The sequence below is a fragment of the Prionailurus viverrinus genome, chromosome E2, assembly GCF_022837055.1.
Source record: "Prionailurus viverrinus isolate Anna chromosome E2, UM_Priviv_1.0, whole genome shotgun sequence".
Classification (NCBI taxonomy): Eukaryota; Metazoa; Chordata; class Mammalia; order Carnivora; family Felidae; genus Prionailurus; species Prionailurus viverrinus.
This window is the reverse complement of record NC_062575.1, coordinates 48,571,060-48,583,929: the sequence shown is the minus strand read 5'-3', so window position 1 is coordinate 48,583,929 and position 12,870 is coordinate 48,571,060. Positions and strand designations below refer to the sequence as shown.

Genomic DNA, 12,870 nt, shown 5'->3' with positions numbered 1-12,870 from the left:
CACAGCCTCCCCCACCTACCCACCCAACACCTTCCCCTCCAAAAAAAAAAAAAAATTCCATTCCAATCATATATTGCTTCTGCAAGCAGCAGGATGACTGGTTGACAAATTCCAACCCGTGAGAACTGGTCTGAGGAGGCTTAAACCTCCCTTCCCAGGCGTAGCCTGGAAAAAACTCCCTCTCCCTCCTCTTGGTGACACTTTTAGGGGTAGGCCAATACTGGTTCAGGCTTTCAGGGCACTAGCTCAGGTTTTTTGTTTTTGTTTTTGTTTTTTTTCTGCCCTCTTTCTCCTTCTGTCACATTGGGCATATTTAAAGAACTTTCACTGGATGCCTGCTTTGTGTCCATGTGCTGGGTGATGCTACGGACCAAGCCCTGGGTGACAGACATAACCTCAGGACCTGCCCTCAGGGCCAAGAATGGGAGACATGGGCAGAGGGGTCAGGGTCAGGATGGGGGGAAGCCCAGGACACCATAGGAGCCCAGAATGGGTCCTAACCCACTCAAGCATCAAGGGAGGGCTTCTGAGAGAAGGAAATCTTTGAGATGAGACCTGGTGAGAAACAGTCTGGGAACGGAAGGTGTACTTTCAGGATGGGGAAACAAATTTAAAGATCCAGAGGCCCTTTATTGTCATTTTTGAGTACTTGCTATGTACCTAAAGCATTGGGGTTAAGGCAGGGAAGAAAACAGACAAAATCTGTGTTTATGGTGGTGGCGGGCACTCGAAGTCATTTTAGAAAAACTGAGAGTCAATCTGTGGTCGGATCACAGGGAGCAAGGAGTGTGTTTCAGGGACCAGACCGTGAAGGGCTTTGTGGCAAAAGGGAGGAGTTTGGATTTTGTCCCCAGGGGAGTAGCGAGCAAGTAACGAGTTCCCAGCAGTGCCATCCTGAGAGGGGAAGGATGGGGCGTCGGGGGTTGCAGGAGAGACCAGCACAGGACGTGCTGAGAAATCCTGAAGATTAAGAAAGGGGCCTCGGGTAAAGTACTGGGGGGGCGGGAGCACAGGAACTGGGCTGCGATCGCCCAGGCAACGTAGGCCGCGCCAAACTATTGGCTGGTCTTCAGCTACGTCATCCTCCGCCCCGCAGCGTCCGCCCTCGGAACCCCGGGGGCGCGGCCTCCGCGAGTGGCTCAGCCCCGCCCGCCTGGAAAACAGGGTGGGGAGGGGCGTGCCGACCAGCCTCGCTCCCCGACAGGGTCCTCACCTGGTATAAAGGCATCGCAGAGATCAATGTTGACGACTTTGGAGCGAGGACAGTGGCTGAATTGAAGGAAACAGTTCTGACGTCCCCGCCACCCTCCACCCTAGAGACGTGGCCCCTCCCCCGGGCGAGTCGGAATCCTTTAAAAGGTCCTGGGTGTAAGGAAAGGGAGGGCCGGCCGGGTGTCTCCTGGCGACGGACCGGTTGCTCCACCCAGCCAATCCGCGCCCCGCAGCGGGCAGGGCTCCAGCCAATCGCGGCTCGCGGTTCGGCTCCTGGGCGGAGCGGGGTGGGCCGGAGGCCAAACCAAGAGGCCCTGGGGAGGTGAGCGAGGCTCGTACCCAGCACTGTTGGGTTGTAAAAGCTACGGACGTTCCACGACTTGGTCATTGCGAACCTGGCAGCTGAGGTGAGAGAGTCCACCTGGCTTGAGATTTGCCTTAGTTTAGGGAAGGTGGAGGCGCGCCCCCCGAGAGTCGTGGAGGCGGGGTCTGGGCGTGAGTCGGGGGCGCAGATAAGGGTGACTGATAGGGTTGGTGGGGCTTCGAGACTGAAATCGAGATCCCGGACTGAAGGCGAAGTTGTTGGGGCAAGATCTTCAAGTGGAGGGAGTTTGAAGCTGGGACATGGGGTGTTTGGAGAAGCGAGAGAACCGAGGAAGGAACTTTTGGGGCAGGAAATCTGGAGATTAGGACAATTCGAGTCTCCCGGACGGGTTGAATTCGGGGCTCTAGTGTTCTGGAAAAGGGGTGAGGGGTTGGAGCTGGGATCCTGAGCATTTGGAAAAACGGAGATAACTACGGGCAAGGAATCTTGGTAAGGGAGACGCAGTGGCGGTGAGGAGGTGCTGGTGAGAGTCCCATATTCAGGTCTTGGAGTCAGAGGGAGAGTTTGGAGGTGAAGTCGAAAGGCATTTGAAAGACGGGAGAAAAGGGGAAAGTTGACGGGTGAAGGTATCAGAATTAGTCTCCCAAACGGAATAAATCAGAGAGCATTTGTAGTTTTTGAGCGATGTGTTGGAGTCTGGGTTTCTGGACCCGAGAGCAGTTTGGGGAAAGAATCTAGGACCTCCTTGGGGTGCGAAACCCGAGAGAAAGCAGTTTTAGGGCCGGAGTCTGGGGTGGGGGAGGGGCGTTCCGGGCTTGGAGCTCAGACCCGCAGCCCTAGAGGCAGCAGAGGGCGGGGCTCGGCAGGCGCCGGGCAGCTGGACGTCCGGGTTCCCTTCCCCCACCCGCCCCGGGCACTTGTGCGCATGCCTTAAGGGAGGGCGGGGGAGGTTCGTCCCAAAGGCGTGCTGCACCCTCTGGGTATTGTAGTGCAAGCTCAACGTTACCGCACGTGCCAGGCGGCTATTGGCCCACATTTCCCAGAAGCCCCTGGGCCAAATTGTTGCCTGCCTGGACGTTGAATAGAGGAGGCGGAGTCGGGCGTTGAGTCAAGTTTTAGCAAGTTTCTTGTGGGGCGCGCTTTGGGGGAAGTCGAAGGCGCGGGCTAAGAGAATGAGGGAGGCTCCTTCCCTGCTCTTGGGAGAGCTCCCAGTCGGTTAGGAAGAGGGCATGGTCAGAAATATACTCCCTGTAAAAGAAGAGTTTCGACAAATAGGTGTCCTAACAGGGCTTCGGTGGCTCTAATACAACAGGCAACAATAGATAAATATTGAATGAATAAATGGCAATTAAATTCTTCGTTAAGCGTTAACTGTAGATGGGTACCGTGTACATTACACATCGGATCTCCTTGAGAATACGGTGAGAATTTTTACATTCCTCTTTTTACAGATGGGGAAACAGACCCAGAGAGGTAATGTCACATAACTTACAAAGATCAAACAGCTGAGCAGTGTCAAAGGCAGAATTCAAATCCAGGTTTCCCTGCCTCCAGTCCAGGTCTCCGTACTCCACAGCTGTCATACGTGACACTGTTGAAGAAACGAGTATTGTAGAAAGAACAGTGTTAAGACTCAGGAACTTGATCCTCATCTTACAGCTGAGGTAACTGAGTCTCAAGGAGGCAAATTCACCATTCAAGGCCACACAGGCAAGTAGGGGAATGCAAACCCACCTATGTTTCAATCCAGATCTTGTTTTCTTAGTCATTTACATTTAGTCTCCTCCTCAGCCCTGTGGAATTCATATCATGTCCATTTTATAGATGAGGAAACAGGTTTAGATCATAAAAATGAACAACAACCGGGAGGTGCCTGGATGGCTCAGTCGGTTAAGTGTCTGATTCTAGATCTCCACTCAGGTCTTGATCTCAGGGTCCTGAGTTCAAGTCCCACATTGGGCTCCACACTGGGCATGGAGCCTACTTAAAAACCAAACAACCATACAGGAAATTCGGGATCTGAATTATCCCTGCGGTGTCTGACTTGCCCCTCTTCTCTCTACAGGGCATCATGGTAGGAGGCTTGAAGAGAAAACACTCAGATTTGGAGGAGGAAGAGGAGGATGAGAAGTGGGACTGGGGTCCAGCAGGCCTGCGGAGCTACCAGCAAGCCCTGCTTCAAATCTCCTTAGACAAAGTCCAGCGGAGTCTGGGCCCCCGAGCACCCAGCCTACGCAGGCATGTCCTCATCCACAATACCCTCCAGCAGCTCCAGGCCGCCCTTTGCCTGGCTCCAGCACCTGCCCTACCCCCTGAGCCCCTCTTCCCAGGCGAGGAGGACTTCTCCCTGTCCGCCACCATCGGCTCTATTCTCAGGGAACTGGAGACCTCCATGGACGACACGGAGTCCCCTCAGAATCCAATAGCTCCCCCGGGCCCCCAGAACGAAGTGCTGCCCCAGCCTGATCCAGTCTTCTTGGAAGCTCTGAGCTCCCGGTATCTGGGGGACTCTGGTCTGGATGACTTCTTTCTGGACATTGACACATCTGCAGTGGAGAAGGAGCCTGCACTGGCCCCACCGGAGCCTCCTCACAACCTCTTCTGTGCCCCAGGGTCCTGGGAGTGTAATGAACTTGATCACATTATGGAAATCATTCTGGGATCCTAAAACTTCCAGGGGCTGTTTCTCATCTCTGCCTCAGTGGGCAGGATCCCTGGATGCAACTGTGTGTGTGTGTGTGTGTGTGTGTGTGTGTGTGTGTGTGTGTGTTGCGGGGGCTCTAAGCAGTGACTGTGGCCTCCTTTCCTCCCATTTCAGGGTTCCACAAACCGTCTTGCATGTGTGTGTGTGTCTGGTTGCCGCAGCCTTCTGTGAAGGTGGGTCTTCCTGAATTAATTTATCTGTTCCAAATGCCTTAACGTGACTCTGTTTCTGGGAGTCTGATTTCCCACTTCCCACATTTCTTCTGCCTTTTCCTCCAGTTCCTACTCCCCTGGTGACCACTGGGGCCTCAGGGAAGATAAAGCTGGGCCTGTATGTTGATGACTGGGATGTGCTGCCTGGTTGCTATGGGAACTCAGACTTTGTCACTTGCACCTGGAGGGAGCAGGAGGGGCGGATCTCCTCCCTCAAGGCTGATCCCCACCTCATTGGCAAGACCCCAGTCCCAGCAGTCTCCTGATGCATAACCAGGCCGGACCACGTGCAATAGGGTGGAAACCAAACCGCTCCATGCCACATTATTTAAAAGAAAGGCGGGTTTTGTGGTGGGTTTTGATTTGTTTTGTTTTGTTTTGTTTTTGATTGTTTGTAATGACTTTTTTTTTTTTTTTTTTTTAATAAAAGTATTTTGGAAAGGGTGATGTTGCCTGAAGTTTCTAAACTTCAGCGGGTCGATGAGAGGGACCTGGTAAGTTCCCTGGACACCTGCACCACCTCCCCCCCCCCCCAAAGTTGGGGCAGGCATATTATTAAACATAATATATATAGAGTACTTGTTAAGAGTACTGTTGTATCCACTTTGTTTGGATTAGGTCATTTAATCTTCATGATAATACAGAATTCTGTTAACAGGTTTTACATAGGAGGAACCTCAAGTTCAGAGAGGCCAAATCACTTGCCCTAGGTCACACAGCAAGGAAAGCAAGGACCAGGGAGCTAGGACTCAAACTCAGTTTGCCTCCAGGGATTGGTTTTCAACTATTGTGTTTGTTGCTCCTTGGTAGACTTAGACTCCCCAGCCACGTGGGTGCACAAAAGAAGGAGAAACTAAGTCCCATGAATTACCAAACTGTCAAAGGATAGGTGACTCTAGCATCTAAAAGTCACTTTTTTCATTGCATGCAATGTGTTGCTGGGACCCAGAGGGGAAAGAAAATGCCTAAAGATAGTCTGCATTAAGAATAGATCTTTCTAGGGGTGCCTGGGTGGCTCAGTGGGTTAAGTGTCTGACTCTTGATCTCAGCTCAGGTCATGATCTCACACAGTTGTGAGTTTGAGCTGTGGGTCAGTTGGTCCCTGCACTGACAGAGGGGAGCCTGCTTGGAGTTCTCTCTCCCTCTCTGCCCCTACCCCACTGGTGTTCTCTCTCAAACGGGGGGGGGGGGGGTGGTCCCTGCACTGACAGAGGGGAGCCTGCTTGGAGTTCTCTCTCCCTCTCTGCCCCTACCCCACTGGTGTTCTCTCTCAAACGGGGGGGGGGGGGGGGGGGGGCGGGGAGCTCTCTCTAGAAAACTTGGCTAGGAAGTAGAGACCAGGTTGAAGTTAAAGTGCTAAGGATTTGGGGCTTTTGGGTGCTCAGTGGGTTAGGTGTCCACCTTTGGCTCAGGTCATGATCCCGTGGTTCATGGGTTTGAGCCCTGCTTCGGGCTCTGTGCTGACAGCTCAGCCTGGAGCCTGCTTTGGCTTGCGTGTCTCCCCTCTCTGCTTCTCTCTCTCTCTCTCAAAAATAAACATTTAAAGTGCTAAGGATTTATTTGGGAGGTACAAGCCCAGGCCTGTGAAAGGAGAAAAGAGAGGGGGGCCAGGAAGATGCAATGCTTAGCACTGGTTAAGCCTCTTGCAAAGACCTTTGAAGACAATGCAGCAGGTGAGTTTATACAGCATTAGGGACTCTTCTAGAAGGTTTGCAAAGAGGAACTACACCGGTGGAGTCCACAGGCAGGGAAAGGAGGGGGATTTTGCTTGTGCTTTCTGGCCCAAAGCCAAGGTTCTCAGCTTAAGAGGGGCTTTGCATCTAAGTCTGAAAGCATTGGGGTAACTGACAGGTGCCAATGGAGAGAGAGAGAAGAAATGGTCACGAGAGCCTCAAGGCACATGCGTTTCACATCTCGTGGATGCCCATGTCTTATTCCTACTTAAAACTCTCAGTGACTTCTCACACTCAGAATAAAACCCCAACTTCAAGGCCTGCAATGCAGCAATCTTGGGGCACCTGGGTGGCTCATTTGGTTAAGCAGCCAACTCTTGATTTTGGCTCAGGTCATTGATCTCAGAGTTTGTGAGATCGAGCCCCACATTGGGCTCTGTGCTGACAGCAATGAATCCCTACTTGGGATTCATTCTCTCTCCCTTTCTCTCTCTCAAAATAAATGAATAAACATTAAAAAAAAAAAAAAAGACGTGTCAATCTTGCTCCTAACTTCCCCATTTGAATCTCCCACTCTTCCGCACCACCAGTCACCCTGGTCTCATTTGACTCCATGCTCATAACCACCCCAGGGCCTTTGCACTTATTAATGGCCCAGAGGATATGTCCCCTCTAGTTTCACCAACATAAATGTCCCTTTCTCAGAGAGGTCTTCTCTGCCCTTCCTAGCTCAACGTGTCTCGCTGCACCAAACATTCACCCCACTGTTTGATTTTCTTGCTAGCATCTATCCTATCTCAAGTTATTTGTCACCTGTTTATGGTTAGCCTCCTGGTCTATGAAAACTCTGAGAGGGAGGGGTTTTGGTGGTCTTAGCCCAGCTGTGTGCCCTAGTGTACAAAACTATGCTCAGTACAGGTGTGCACTCAAAAACAATTTTTTTTGGCTATTTAAAAAATTTTTTTTAATCTTTATCTTTGAAAGAGAGAGAGAGGGACTGAGCATGAGTGGGGAAGGGGCAGAGAGAGACGGGGAACACAGTATCAGAAGCGGGCTTCAGGCTCTGAGCTGTCAGCACAGAGCCTGCCGTGGAGCTCGAACCCACGAACTGAAAAATCATGGCCTGAGCCTAAGTCGGACGCTTAACTGACCGACCCACCCAGGCGCCCCTTTTTGGGCTATTGTTGAAAAAAACGAACCGACCTTGCAACGGTCAACCCTCCCTCTTACCTCTCTGAATTCACCTTCCTCACAGTCTCCCCACTACTATGCTCCAGCTATACCATTCTCTACAGTTCTTCAAACAAGCCAGCATGTCCCAACCTTAAGACTGGATTCATACCTGCCTCCCTGAGCGATTGTGCAAACTGGAAAGGGGGGCCTGATGCATGCCAAGGATTCCAATAATCGCTCAAATGTATTGTCTACGGTGGGCCTGGTGCGCTTCCAGGCATGTGAATAAAACAGACAACTCCTGCCCTCGGACAGCATGGCAGTTGGGGAAGGCTGCAATACCCACACAAATAACTAAAACGGAGAGTCTGTCGGGTGGTGACAAATGCTAGAGAGAAAAAGAAAGGAGAGCGATGGGGGTGTTAACTATTTCAATGGGATGGCCAGAGAAGGCCTCACCGACAAGGTGACATTTGAGTCAAGACCTGAGGGAGGTGAGAAGTGAGTCATGCCAATCTGAGGGGGAACGGATGTGTCGATGCAGACAGAGGTAACAGCCGGTGCGAAGGCCCTGAGGTGGGAGCCTGAGTGGAGCGTTTGAGGGACCTGAAGAGGTCAGTGTGGCTGGAACAGTGTGCAAGAAAAGAGCATCCTAGGAGATGAGGTGAAAGAGACGTACGGTCTTGAGGGACTGAATTTTACCGAGATGGAAGCCGTGGGAGGCTGTTGAGCAGAAGAGGGATGAGACCTGACTCACCTTTTAACAGGTCCTCCTTGCCCTAAAGATAGTCGAGTGAAAAGGAATCAAGTAGCTTTCTAGCACCACAGTGAGGCCACTATAAGGAGCATCCCCACTTTCCAGATGGACAAACTGAGGCTCAGAGAGGCCCGGTATCCCCCGCACCCCGTTAAAGAGGCTGATGAGAGAAGTAGAAAGGCTGGCCCGCAGAGGGACCGGGTATCTGAAGACGGAGTCCACCTTCCCCAAACTGCGCTCTTCCGGCCCGCGGTGGGGGGGGAGGGGGCGCGGTCGCCTCGGGGCGTGGCCGATGGGACAGGCCCCTCCCACCTGCCCACTACCCATCTCCAGCAGGCCGGGCGGTGGAACACTTCGGAGGTAGCGGCTGCGGCTGCGGCGGGAGCCGGCCCGGCGCCTGCTCCCTCCCCAGAGGCCGGGTGGGGCGGGGTGGGGCGGCCGGCTGGGGGCGGGGCGCTCCCCGACCCGCTTCCCCCTCCTCCCGCCGGGGGCGGAGCCTCCTCCCCAGGCCTGCCGGGCCGGCGGCCTGCTTCTGGTTTCATTTGCCGAGGCCTGACCTCTCTCCCTCTCCCTTCCCCCAGCCCTTTGAATTCCTGGCTCCTTCTGCACTCTCTGGTCTCAGCTCCAGGGTCACCTCCTCAGGGAGGCTCTCCTGGACCATCCCGCCACAGGCCTCCCTATTATATACCGTCCTGTTTTGTTTTCCTCAAGGCACTGAACAGGGGCCGAAATTATCTTCCTCATGTATTCATCTTCTAGGGTCTCAGAATAAAACACAGTGTTCCATAGAGGGCTCTAAACCTCCTGAAAGCTTCTCTGACCTCCCAGGCAACACAATCCGGCTACACTGGCCTTGCTGCCTGGCAAACTCCCTCCTCGGGGCCTTTGCACTGGCCCTTCCCTCTGGCCAGAACACTCTTGTTCCAGAGCTTTAGTCCCTCTCTCGTTTCATTGGGTCTACTCAACGTCACCTCTTCAAGGAACTTCCTACCAGCACCAGCCAGCATCCTATCTACACCACGCACCACGCACCCTTTCACTATTCTCCCCCTGCTCTGTTTTATTCTTTTCCTTTTCACTTCACCTTCTAAGATACTAAGTAATTTCTTTATTGTATTAAGTGTATTGTCCACCTCCTCATGTCAGGGATTTTTGTCTTTATAGTTTTACTGCCTTATCAGTGCGGTATCATCCACGGTACCTGGCACACGGAAGGTGTTCAATCCATGAATGTTTGTGAATCAATGTATGTTTTTGTTTTCATATTTCTTTTCTTTGTTTACCTCCTCCCCTGAGCCATGAAAAGAGAGACCCTGTGAGGCTTATCCTCACATATCCTTGCTGGATCCTTACTGACTGTAACAGTGCCCAGAATATAGTAGGTGTTCAATAAATACAGGTTAATCAAGCTCTTGCGATTTCTGTGAGCTCTCCAGCATGCGATCTGGAGCAAGCCACATGGAGACTCGGAGCCTCCTGTTTCCTTAGGCCATAAAGATAGATTATGGGAGAAATTATGTGAACTTGCCTAGCAGGGGCCTGCTTCTAATTAGCATTTTACCCTCCTTTTATTATGAAAAATGGTAAGCATATAGAAAAGATGGGGGGTGGGATGTATTCTCAGTGCCTGTATAGCCTCCCATCTAGATTTAATTGTTAATATTTTGTTTCCTTTATCTACATATGTATATATGCATATGTATATTTTTTCTTTTGCTGAACCATTGGAAAGTAAATTGTAGACATCTTAACATTCTACCTCTAATAGCTCAACAGGAATTTCTTTTTCTTTTCTTTCTTTCTTTTTTCTTTTTTAATAGGAAAGGAGGTTTTGTTTTTTGTTGTTGTTGTTTTTTAAGTTTATTTATTTTGAGAGAGAGAGAGAGAGCGAGCAAGCACTTGCAAGCAGGGAAGGGGCAGAGAAAGGGAGAGAGAGAATCCCAAGCCAGCTCCAGGGGGCCACCAGCATAGAGCCCCGGTGGGGGCTATGAGATCATGACCTGAGCTGAGATCAAGATTCTGATGCTTAATTGACTGAGCCACCCAGGCACCTCGGTATTTCTTAAGATTAAGGACACTCACCTACAAACACAACATTTCACATCTAATAGAATTAAGATTTCCAGGGGCGCCTGGGTGGCTCTGTCGGTTGAGTGTCTGACTCTGATTTTGGCATGATCTCATGGTGCGTGAGTTCGAGCCCCACATCGGGCTCTGTGCTGACAGTTTGGAGCCTGCTTTGGAGTCTCTCTCTCCCACTCTCTGTCCCTACCCCACTGGTTCTCTTTCTCTCTGTCAATAAATGAAAAACCTTAAAAAAAAAAAAAAAAAAAAAAAAGAGCACCTCGGTGGCTCTGTTGGTTAAGCATCTGACTTCACCTCAGGAGATCTGGTGAGTTCAAGCCCCACATCAAGCTCTGTGCTGACATCTCAGATCCTGGAGCCTGCTTCAAGTTCTGTTTCTCTCTCTCTCTGCCCCTCCCTTACTCACACTCTGTCTCAAAAATAAATAAACATTTAAAAAAATTAAAAAAAAAAAAATCCCAGGGGCGCCTGGATGGTTCAATCAGTTAAGGGTCTGACTCTTGATTTCGGCTCTGGTCACGATCTCATGATGGCATGTGAGAACGAGTCTCATGACAACTGGTTCTTTGCTGACAGCAAGGACCCTGATTGGGATTCTCTCTCTTCCCCTCCCCTGCGTTCTGTCTTAAAAAAAAAAAGTAATAAATAAACATAAAATAAAAAGAATTAAGAATTCCACAAGTCATCTGATATCCAGTCTATATTCAGATTTCCCCGTGAATATCTTTTGTAGCTGTTTCTCCAACAGGATTTAGTGAAGGTTCATACGCTTATTTGGTTGTAATAAAGAAATTATACAGTAATTTTCATTCTGGAAAATCCTCCACCATCAACCCCACCAAACCCTTTTTCTGTTTTCTTGAAATTGAATTGTTGGTGGAACAGCACAGTTGTGCTGCAGATGTTCCACATTCTGTATTTGTCTGATTGTGTTCATGTTTAATTTGTTCCTCTCTGTCTCCTATAAGCTGAAGGTTAGGTCTAGAGGCTTTGTGAGATTCAGTTTATGAAATTTAACAGGGAGACTCCACAGGGAGTGTGTGTACTTCCTAACGCATCATATAGGGTGGTGCCCAGTGTCGGGGTGTCCCTCTCTTGTGGGTACAGAGTTTCATTACATGGTTAAGGTGGTGAGAACCACATCTCCACATCATAAAAGGATATTTTCCCCTTGCAGTTAGCAAGTAACCTGTGGGGTGATGTGTTGGAGCCTGTCAAGATCCTGTTAATCTTTCACCCTAAGGTTTGAGCATCCATTGATAATTGATGCCTGAATCGAATAGTATAGTTAGCATTTTCTAGAGCTTACTTTGGCCAGAAGCTTTATTTACAACTAACAATTCTTCCCAGAACTCCAGAAGAGTTAGCAAATGAGCTACTTGGAGAAGCTAAGTCCCATTGTCAGTTTATCAGACAAGTGTTAAACTCCTGTCTACCCATAGCCAACCCCACGTGTCCCCCTCTCCTTGAATTAAGTACCTGTGCTATATCAACCGCTAATGCTACCAACAAAAGGACATGTCGAGCACCATTCTGAGCATTTCATGCGATTACTCTTTTTTTGATATTAATTAATGAATTAATGTATGTATTGATTTTTAAGTAGGCTCCAAGCCCTACTAAGGGCTCGAACTCATGACCCTGACATCGAGAGTCACATGCTCTACAGACTGAGCCACATAGGCACCCCGTCCCCCCCAACCCTGGCCTTTTTTAAAGATTTTGTTTTTAAATAATCTCTACACCCAATGTGGGGCTTGAACCCACACTCTCAAGATCAAGAGTTGCATGGTCTTCCAACTGAGTCAACCGGGTGCCCTTATAGGATTATTCTTTTTAATCCTCAAAATAATCTCATTTTAAAGGTGAGGAAACGGGCACCTGGGTGGCTCAGTTGGTTAAGTAAGGATCTGACTCTAGCTCAGGTCATGATCTCACAGTTCGTGGTTTTGAGCCCCACGTTGGGCTCTGTGCTGACAGCTCGGAGCCTGGAGCCTGCTTGGGATTCTGTGTCTCCCTCTCTCTCTCCGCCCCTCCCCCACTTGAGCTCTGTCTCTCTCTCTCTCTCAAAAATAAACATTAAAAAAAAAAAATTTTTTTTAAGGTGAGGAAACTGAGACCCGAGGGGATTCAAACACTCGCCCAAAGTCACAAAGTTACTTAGGGTATGAAGCCCAGGATATGTGACTCCAGTGGCATCCACTCCTGCCCCCTCCCTCCACGCCTATAACCACCATATAACTGCCCAGCATTTGCTGAGTGTGCTATAGTGCTCTTACAGATACAAACTTATTTTAATTTTCCTAACTCCCAAGGGGTAGGCAAGAAGATGCCCATTTAACACACTGTGTGGCTCAGAGAGGTTAAGCATTTTTCCAAGGTCACACACACATCTAATGAGTGGTTAGAATTTGAACCCATGCCTATCTGGCTTACAGTACAGACCCGTTAGAGTTGGGTGTGTAAGAAGCTCAGTTTGGGTTTGGCAAGTGCATGGGCAGGTGTGAGGGGCCTGCACTTTGAGAGGTTAAAAAAAAACCCTCCCCGCTACTGTCCCGCAGGGAAAACGGCCACCCCACCTGGCCCGGTCCCTTCACGCAGCAGCCGGGCATGCGCCCTGGAGCCAACCTACCCTCCTTTCGAACCTTCCCTCTATAGGCTCCGCCCATCACCGTCCAGGCCCAATCCCTGGGTGGAGGGCGGGGCCGCCACGGGAGTGGGTGGTAGTT

At 50.3% G+C, this 12,870-nt stretch overlaps 1 protein-coding gene across 4 annotated transcripts; it reads left to right on the top strand.

Annotated features, from left to right (window-relative positions):
- Positions 1 to 1,396: 1,396 nt before the first annotated feature.
- Positions 1,397 to 4,897, top strand: SERTAD3 (SERTA domain containing 3). Of its 4 annotated transcripts, none has more exons than XM_047835550.1 (3): positions 1,397 to 1,619; positions 2,989 to 3,247; positions 3,603 to 4,897. In XM_047835550.1, exon 3 carries the CDS (start codon positions 3,609 to 3,611, stop codon positions 4,203 to 4,205), a length of 597 nt encoding a protein of 198 aa, XP_047691506.1. In that variant the 5' UTR covers positions 1,397 to 1,619; positions 2,989 to 3,247; positions 3,603 to 3,608; the 3' UTR covers positions 4,206 to 4,897. The 4 variants fall into 4 exon arrangements, 3 of the variants coding, with proteins under 3 accessions (XP_047691506.1, XP_047691505.1, XP_047691507.1); XR_007147356.1 differs by lacking the exon at positions 2,989 to 3,247 and having other exon boundaries at positions 1,400 to 1,619; positions 3,603 to 4,414; positions 4,520 to 4,897; XM_047835549.1 differs by lacking the exon at positions 2,989 to 3,247 and having other exon boundaries at positions 1,400 to 1,619.
- The last annotated feature ends 7,973 nt before the right edge of the window (positions 4,898 to 12,870 follow it).